General features: G+C 31.4%; 1 protein-coding gene across 2 annotated transcripts; it reads left to right on the forward strand.

Annotated features, from left to right (window-relative positions):
* Nucleotides 1–1,556: 1,556 nt before the first annotated feature.
* Nucleotides 1,557–3,019, forward strand: LOC107951975 (heavy metal-associated isoprenylated plant protein 36). 2 transcript variants are annotated; one of them, XM_016887177.2, is made up of 3 exons: nucleotides 1,557–1,835; nucleotides 1,931–2,006; nucleotides 2,097–3,019. In XM_016887177.2, the coding sequence occupies exons 1-3, from the start codon at nucleotides 1,794–1,796 to the stop codon at nucleotides 2,348–2,350; spliced, it is 372 nt and encodes a 123-aa protein (XP_016742666.2). In that variant the 5' UTR covers nucleotides 1,557–1,793; the 3' UTR covers nucleotides 2,351–3,019. The 2 variants fall into 2 exon arrangements, with proteins under 2 accessions (XP_016742666.2, XP_040930590.1); XM_041074656.1 differs by having other exon boundaries at nucleotides 1,618–1,835.
* Nucleotides 3,020–10,089: the final 7,070 nt, after the last annotated feature.

Here is a 10,089-nt window from a genome sequence, read left to right on the forward strand (position 1 = left end):
AGCACCCTCCCCAGATCTGATCACCCTTGATTTCCTTCACCCAGCTCACCCTCACATTCCCCCCTTAGGCACACACTACTCATCGAAACAGCTCTCCTTAACTGCACCTTTAGAGACAGATCCCATCCCTACTTTGTAACATTCAAGCCTTTGTAATCTAATCAGATAGAAAGAATCATTTTTCCCTAAGCAACCACAAAAAAAAATCAAAATAATGTCAATCTTTCATACTTAAAACTAACATAAGTACACTTCCCAAGAGAAAACATAATCTTCTTCTTTTGCTTCAGCGGTCGGCTAACATCCATTTGAAATCGAATTCGTAAAAAATTCCTCATTTCCCTACTCAACTTCTTGGAATTGTATTCCAAAAACTTACCAATAAAATGCTCTAATTACTTTGCTATTGTCTCAAAGAAAAACCTCGAGGGTAAATCATGCACTTGCGCCAAAAAAGAAGAGAAAACTAACAACACCTTCATCAGATCCTCACCATTCTCCAATCAATGAATCACCAAAAGATGATTATTGAAAGTCCATGGCGCACCATTCAACACTCGATAAATATTCAGTTTATGAAAAAATTAAACAAATACCTCTTCTCCTCTAAATTTGAGATATGAACACCTCTCAATGGATGCCAGAGATTCGCTATTGTACTCCTCATCACTGGGAAATGAACTACACTAGTTGTAAGAAAACATCCAACTAGACAGAGATTATACACCGCTTTTTAAGACTCAGATTCATTAGGCAACAACAAATTTTTTTTAAAACTCAGATTCATTAGGCAACAACAAAATCTCCTCTTTACCATCTTCCAAAGATAATTCTGCCAATTCATTTTCCATAGCTAAACACCCATTACAACTCAAACCAACACCACGACACAAAAACCCACAAACCAATTGACCACGCCGCCGATCAAAACACAAGCCAAAAAGGCCTAAGCCAAAAATATGCTAGAAAAGCATACTTGAGATGCTAAAGAAGCAGACCTTGAGCTTATCTTTTTAATTAGATATAGATAATTTTTCGCTTATATTTTAATTAATATCAACATAATTTTAGTTTTTTTGTTAGTCTAGCTTTTAATTTGAGCACTAAATATCAATTTGAATCTTATATGGAAATATTTACAAGATGTAGATCAAAATATAAACACATATATATTTACTATATTAGACATTTCGAATAATTTACTAAAAAGGAATTAACCTCCTTAAAACATTTCGAATAATTTACTAAAAAAGAATTAACCTCCTTAAAACTATCTTTATTTTTATCACTTTAGATCTAAATTATCTATACAATTGATATACACATTTATAATTTTTTTCCATTAAACATGTAATTTATATTAATAACACATGTTTACAATTTAATTTATATATATAAAATATACTCCACAGTTCTAAAATGATGAATGTGCACGTGAATGATTAGAAATCTAAATTAACAGTTTTTAGAAGTATAGAAGCAAAGTTTGATGGAATTAACAAAACTATTCCCAAATTAGAAACATAATTAAGTACAAAGATATTGTTAAACAGCTGAAAGAAAGCCATACAAAGGAGAAAGTGAGGTGATTAAGGCATTGATTTGAGTATAAAAGATTGAGAGGAAATGGTGAGGTGACACCCACACCACCAAACATTGCTTTTTTGGCTCCTTAGACATAAGCACCTTTTTAAACTCCCAACGTCACTCCTTTCCCTAACCAGTTGGTCTTCCTCCCTCTGTCTGTTAACAACAACACCCCTTTCCTTCCTCTCTCTCTCTCTCTCTCTGAAATGGCAGATAATCAAGATGATTCAGGAACACTCAAATACAAGGTAACCACTCACCATATATCTACATTCTTATCATTATATATATATATTTCTATGTTAGTTGATCACTGATTCTTTGTGTGTTTACTGTTTCATAGACATCGGTCTTGAAAGTCTTCATCCATTGTGAAGGCTGCAAGAAGAAAGTCAAGAGAGTTCTTCAAGTTATTGACGGTACCCTACCCTGCATGCATGTTTTACTACTAATAACAAATGGGAATCCTTTTATCATTTTCATGTTCTTACTTCCCCCCCCCCCTTTAGGTGTTTATGAGACGACCATAGACTCTACACAGCACAAGGTGACAGTTACTGGCAGCGTGGATGAAGAATTGCTCATCAAGAAACTGTCCAAGTCGGGAAAATACGTCGAGCCTTGGCCAGAAAAGGCTGAAAGAAAGACAAAAAGCCTGGGAAATCAAAGAACAATGAGAAACAAAAAGATGACGAAGGAGAAGCTGGTGGTGATGATAATCATGACCCAAAGAAGAATAAGTCAGATGAAAAGCCTGAATTAGCCGCCACCAAAGACGGCGGTTCTGACGGTAGCAAAGGCCAGCCTGATGGGGATAATCAGCCTCCAGCAGGGGACCAAATGGGAGGTGAAAGCGAGGAACCAGACACTAGTGCTGCCGAAAGTGGTGGTGGTAATGGAGGTAATAAAAAGAAGAAAAAGAAAGGGAAGAAAGATAACCCTGGTCCCAACGGTGATGCACCAGCATCAGGTGAGGGTCTATCAGCTCAGGCTCTCCCAGTCTCAAACCAGGCCCCACCTATAGGATCATCAACTAATCCTCGCCCTCCACATCAGCCTATGTATCCACATGCACCACCACCTATGTACTATGGACCTCCATTGTTTGGAGTAAGTTACACCACGACTCATTCTAGCTCTACCTCTTCTTATTTTGCCACTATCATGCATCCTAATGCATACGGACCACCATCTCCACCGTCTGATCCAGTCCATAAATTTAATGAAGATGATCGTGACTACTATGATGATGATGAAACAGGCTGCTCAATCATGTAGTAGATTTTTATTTTACTATATTTATTAGGCCGCACTGTTAAATGGAGAGAGAATAGGAAAGGATTAATTTTGTAAAATGCAATAAAAATAAAAATATATTTTGTACTTTGCTAAGAAGAAATAATAAAAAAGTTGCTGGTGTTTTAGACTTTTACAAGGTTTTTTTTTTATAGATGTTTCCTATTATTTTTGCCGTTTTGGTATTTGCTTAGTCAATTTTTAGCAATTAAATTCAATTAATTATCATGTTAATATTTTCTATAAATTATACATAATTTTAATTGGTGTAATAATAAATTTAGATCTCGATGTTTATATGATTTGCATAAATGTTGACAAAAGTATAAATGTTACAAGCTAAATTTGTTAAATAAATATCAAATTGACAAAATGTGTAAGGTTGAATTTGTTATTATACCAATAAAAATATGTACAATTGAATCTTTAATTACTCCCTTTCAAAATTGGTAGAGATTAAATTTCTCAAATTTTTTAAAAAAATTCAGTATACTCAATATTAAAATTGAAAAAACTAGAAAAATTCACCCTTTCCCTATTTCGTATGTGTAAATATTTTTCTTCAAAATTTGTGTTACCGTTGGTCCCTCTCTTTTCCTATCTTAACTTTCCCAACATAAAGTTTAAAAAACCAGTGGTTAATATGAATGAAGTACCAATGATTAAGACTGGCAATATGTACATCTTACGCAGTATATATAAGTATGTATATGCTTAAAGTCATCTTTTTGAAAGATACCCTTTTTCTACTTTTGGTTATAAAACCAACTTTCCTTGTATTGTATGCGTGCATGTCCTAGGGATAAAACGAAGCTCTTTTTTTTTTTAAAGTCATCCATGCTAGACTTTAATGAATAGTTGTTGTTTTTGTAAAAATGTAATTATATGGAGGATTAGCAAGCAAATCTTCATCCCCACTATGTTACCTTTTTATATTACGCAGAATATTCATGGAGGATTATACTTTTTTTTTTCTCTTTTATCGTGAAAGGGTAACTAATATACAAATGAGAAAATACAATATTATATATATAAACTTATCGTCTGCCATCGAATCTGCCATATTCATTGCTAAAGCTTCATACCATCCCTGCAAATTAATGCATATTCCTTTCATTTTTTTTTCCTTACTTGAGATAAAAGGGTCAAAAAGGAGTGCCAGAAAACACTTATGCACATGCATGCAATGTTGCAATATATAATCATGAATCATATCCACAAGACTCTCAAGCTTTCTTTTTCTGTTTGAGTTGATCTAGAAAACTCTATGGGTTTTTTAATAATTAAAATAAATTTGTTTTTATGATGGAAGTGATTAAAAGAAAAGATATTTATATATCAGTATGATTAGCATAATTAACATGAAGTTTAAGTTGATAATGATTACCTACACCTTTTATATGGCTTTGGGACCCTCTTACTTGACAATGATTTACAAAAATCCAGATAAAATAAACACTCACTTTTATCCTCTACCCAAGTCTCCATAGCTTCTTTTTCTTCTAGATTATTTCTACATACATATACCTATTCTGTATAACATATATATGTATACACTGCTAGTTATATTTGTACTGTTATAAGTGATAATATGATTGAAGAAGTAAAAGTGAAATTTTTTAATAAAGAAGTGGACAATGAGTAAATTATTTTTTTATTAAAAATTTTATCTATTTTTATTGCTTCATGTTTGTTAGTATAAGATATATATGACACATCATGTGTCACTATTTATTTATTCCGTTAGTTATGTTAAATTTTTACGGTACAAATAAATAAAATTTTTAATGAAAAAGACTAATTTTCTTTTTGATATAAGCTACAGTCATAATATATTAATGATCGGAGTAATTTTGCTTACTATTTTCTGCTAATAGTGAGAATTTTAAGAGTTAACGCCATGGTAAGGTGAGACATAAGGGGAATGGTAGATTTTGCAAAATTTTGGTCGTTGGGATTGGAAAAAATAAAGATACTGCAAGATTTTTTTATTGTGAAAGCTGGAAAAAAAATAACGAGGAGGGTAATGTGGGACAGTTTATAAAAACAAAAGAGAAATTCAGTGCAAAGGGAATCTAGTTCAAAAGCCAACATATGTAGTTGGGTTCTGTCTCTCACCGACCAAATGAAACCTTTGTTATGCGTGTTGTGTTTCCTAGGTTATTAACTTGTAGTAGCAAGTTCTATGAGGCAATTAGCATCTCGGACATGAAACCAAATAGGTTTATAATGGATGTAACTGAGTTTTTACAAATTCAACAATTATTTTGGGAAGGTTGAAACATCTTCCAACTTACATGCCATCAGACTTGAAATTTATACTAAATCTCGTCACTACGTACATTTGTATTTATTTATTTAATAAATAAATTATTCACTTGTAATTCCTTCAGAAAATGTTTTTTTTTTAACTCATTTGAGACAGGTTCTAGTATGTTTATATACAACATTAATTTCATAGCATTGATTATTACGGATTGAAGAACCAAAGATTGATGGAGATCAAGAGGACAACAAAGAGTAAAGATTCAGTCTTGTTAATGCTTTCGATTTTCCAAGCTCATCAAAATTACATCGATATATAACGAGATGAATAGGAAATCGTAAAAGAAACATAAGGAAACGAAGAGAAATAGAAATTAGAGAGAAAAATTCGAAGAGAGAGAGACTGAGAATTTTGTCAATGGAAATGCATAACCACCATTTCCCCTTGGTGCTTTAAAAGGAAAATAACGACTTCAAAACAACCTGGCATCTATTAGTCCAGGTGTCCCTTAACCACACTGTCTACCATTTAATTTAACAGTTACTAACATCAAACGAACCCTTTTTTACTTAATCTGTCCCTAACAAAAACGAACTGTATCTCTTAAAAATAAAAAAGTAAATGTAACATTTATACCATCTGTAACACCTCTAACCCGTATATATCGTCGGAATCGGGTTACGAATCATTATCGAAGTTTACGGATCAAACAGACAGAAATTTCAAACATTTCATGTCATATAATATTCAAGCATAACCAATCAAACTCATATATTGTCCCTTATTCGAGCCCTCGAGGCCCAAAATACGTGTTAGAAATAAGTTGGGACTAATTCGGAAACTTAGAGAATTTTTCAGAATACATTAAAAATTTTCAACACTGCAAGGGTCACACAGTCGGAAGACACGCCTGTGTCTCAGGCAGTGTAAGCATTTGAAATAGGGACACATGGTCATGTCCTAGCCTGTGTCCATACCAGTGTAACTCTTAATTTGGGTCACACGCCCGTGTGCCAGGCTCTGTACCCTTTCGAAATGATCTCGCACGCCTATGTGCTAGCCATGTGTCTTACACGGCTGAGTCACACGCCCGTGTGTCTAACTGTGTGGGCTTAAAATGTGTCTTTAACAACAATTTGTCATTTTCTACATGCTTGGACATTAAACAATACAAGAACCATTAATTTAACCATTTCAAAACAAGATCAAACACATTCAAAACATGTCAAAACAATCATCCTAGGTGCCCAACCAATGTACCCTCATTGGTACCACAATTATATCATCAATTCATATCATCAAAGCATCATTCAAATCCAAATTATAAACAAACCAAATTCAATCCATTTTGCCTAGTTTATAAGCAGTTAAACACCAACTTAAATTTACATGCACATATTTAGATTTGGTTCAATTTACCATGCCATAATATGACTTCAAAAACAAATACATGTTTATATATATATATACCAAACCAATATTAAACTTATAACCTCATTTACAATCTATCCATGAAATAACTATTATTTAGACACCCTAGGTACATGCCGACACAAAAGATAAACATCACCACATTTGAGTTCAGGATCGTTGTTGGATGCTGAATTGGCATTCAAAAGTTAAGTACCTAACTTGCGCACGGAAAACAAAACCATACGCTGAGTAAAACTCAGTGGTATTTCTATAATACGAAACTTTAAAGACAAGATAATATAATATGCACAATTGAATTTTAAGCACATATTAATGTCTACTATCATGACTATCAATGTCCCAATTCACACAATTGCTATAACAATAATTATTCACATATCAAACCATATTTATTTGTACAATGACATTAGTCATTCAATGCTTAATTTATGAATACATCATTTCATACCATACTCAATTCTCATCACTTGCTATACAATAGCTTTTCACAATTTGATCTACATATCATTTAAACAGTACCATTAGCCATTCCATATTCAATTCATGAGTATATAACTCATATATTCCATGTATTTACAACATATTTCACATTCTATTTTCAATTCATTTTATCACTTCCATTTCTCATACCATGCCATTTCAATATCAATTATAGAATTTTATTATTTATTTACCCCTATTAACACGACTCAAACTCGGATGGATACACGGATCCAACCAACACATCAGTTTGGCACCCAGTGCCTCATAGAATAAATCCGAAGTAGTAATTGCACCCAGCGCTATATAAATTGACATCCAGCGTCTCATTGGTTAAACCGAAAGAAATTGGCACCCAGTGCCTCATCAACTCAAAGTCGAAGAAATCTCTGAACTCTTCCTATCATATGGCATGCTATTTATATTCGACTCAGCCTAATATAGTTAATATGGTTTAATTTCACATTTCATATGCAACCAATATCCAATATTAAGTTTTCATATAATCACATATACACATGAATTCAATTCAATCTATAACAATCAATATCCAACTTTCACATTAACAAATATATTCATTTCACTCAACTATCAAAATGTCAAATATTCACCTCAACACTTACCATATGTATTAAATTGAATTACAACAATAAACAACTAAATTCGGATATAAAAATACAAACTAGGAACTCTGAGCTATTCGACGTCGATTTTATCTGTCTCTTTTTTAGTCGAGGATTCCGGTAGGACGTTAGCTACGGAATTAAAACAATTAAAATTCATCAATATAACACAATTCAATTTCATATTGAATATTTCAATTTTGACTCAATATTTGCTCAAATTTCAATTTAGTCCCTAAACTGAGACTAATTTTTATTCTTCACAATTAATCTTATATTTTCATACAAGTTCCACTTTAAACTAAATTTAACTCCCTATTTTCACTTAAACCCATAAATTTGAATTTTTCACAATTTATTCCCTATAACTCAAAATTTACAACTTATTCTACATTTTAATCCTTTTTCACTTCTAACTTAAAAATCTATCAATTTAATCCCTATTAATAAAATTATTCAACATTATCAACATTTAAAAACTCAATCAATACTAAAATTTCGACATGAATCGGGTAATACTCAACATCGGGATTTTAAAAAATACAAATTATAAAAAAAATGGACTAAATTAACAAACCAAATGAACTTGAAAACTTTGAATTCCGCCTTTGCGTATGTTTCTTTCCCTTTTCTTTCTTTTCTTTGAAATTTTGGTTTTGCTTTTGTCTTTCTTTTTTTTTATTACTTTTGTTTTATTAAAATTATATAATATATACTTAATACTTAAGAAACTTTAATTATTATAATATATGTAATAATTTACAAATATCTTAATGTCGTCCCATTAAAGAAATAATGGTAAAATTTCCTTTTTAGTCCCTTTAATTATTCTTTAATCTATAATTTAACTTTCACCCTATATGCAATTTAGTCTTTACACCTAATTACTTTTAATTTATGTAAATTCACTTAACCAAAATCTAATTATCTACACAACGAGCTTCGTAAATATTTATAATAAATATTTATGAGTCTGATTTACAGGAACGGAGTTCCAAAAATGTACTTTTTCTTTCAATTTGGTCCTTTTTAATTAATAACTATTGAAACGTTAAAATTTTTCAACGAAACTTTAATACATCTTAATGACACTCCGCAAATATTTATAAAAATAGTTACGGCTCGGTTTATAAAATAAGGTCTTGATACCTCATTTCTAAAACCACTTGAACTTAATAAATCATTTATAGAACATAAATTATCAAATCAAAAACCTATTTAAAAATCACACTTTCTCGTAAATATTAAATAATAATATTTACGAACTTACTCGTCGAATTTGATGACCCCAAAACCACTACTTTCGACACCACTGAAAAACAGGTTGTTACACAACCAACAAAATAACTAAAATAAAAAAAATTATAAATACCTATATTATCAGCAGATGCTGATGCTGATGCTGATGCTGAACTGCGGCTAAACTTTTCTTCCATAACATGATATAGATACAATCATATCTTAACTGAAGTTTAAATTGAACTCTATTAAAATACCAAATGTTTATGAATAACTCACTTTCAACCCTTTTATAACAAACAATATAAGAGATAAACTATTAATCATTATGCTAAAACGTCCATCAAATTGGGATTTGAGTACTTCAACAGATTAAATTTAGAGGATATCCGTTTTATGGGTGAGATTTATGCGAAAGGGACTCTCCCAAGCCCCACAAATGAGGATCTCTCGACTATCGTCCACAATTGGTATAATGGTTTCAGGCAACACCATAGCTACTTGATTAATGGAATCAACAACCAAGGACGGCTGTATTTTTACCCTCTTTGGACCAGGTTCTCCCCTTTAAGTCTTTAAGTCTTAGCTCTAACTTATGTACTTGGTTCCTTTGAAAGGATATTGAGATTAATGTACGATTTTTTTTTACGATTTTACCCCATTTCAATAAATTTGATATAATTTTTTGGTAATTTTATATCTATTTATGGTTTAATTTGGGATTTAGAGTGCCCTTCCAATAATGTCATCTTCAAGGTTTGAATATCCGTTCTTAATTTATTTATTTAAATAAAGTGTATAGGTAAAAGTAAGATACCTTTGTATTAGAGTTAGATTGCATTTATCCCTTCAACTCAAAAAATGGGTAAATTGATCATTGTACATTAGATTAAAATTCAAATTTGTCCTTTCTGTTAAAAAGCTCATCTAGTGTACTATTAAAACTAATGTAGTTGATAGAATAACTAAACAGTGACATGTGCATACTATATGTACCTCATGCTAACATACATGAATAGTTTTTAAACCGCAAAAATAGATATAATTTTTAAGGAAAGGGCCAGTTTACTTTTTAATCTAACGTGCAGAGACTATTTTTTTAATTTTTTTAATGCAATCCGACTCCTAATACAAGTTTCCATAACACTTTTACCAATATATTAA

Source organism: Gossypium hirsutum, chromosome A08, assembly GCF_007990345.1.
Source record: "Gossypium hirsutum isolate 1008001.06 chromosome A08, Gossypium_hirsutum_v2.1, whole genome shotgun sequence".
Taxonomy (NCBI): domain Eukaryota; kingdom Viridiplantae; phylum Streptophyta; class Magnoliopsida; order Malvales; family Malvaceae; genus Gossypium; species Gossypium hirsutum.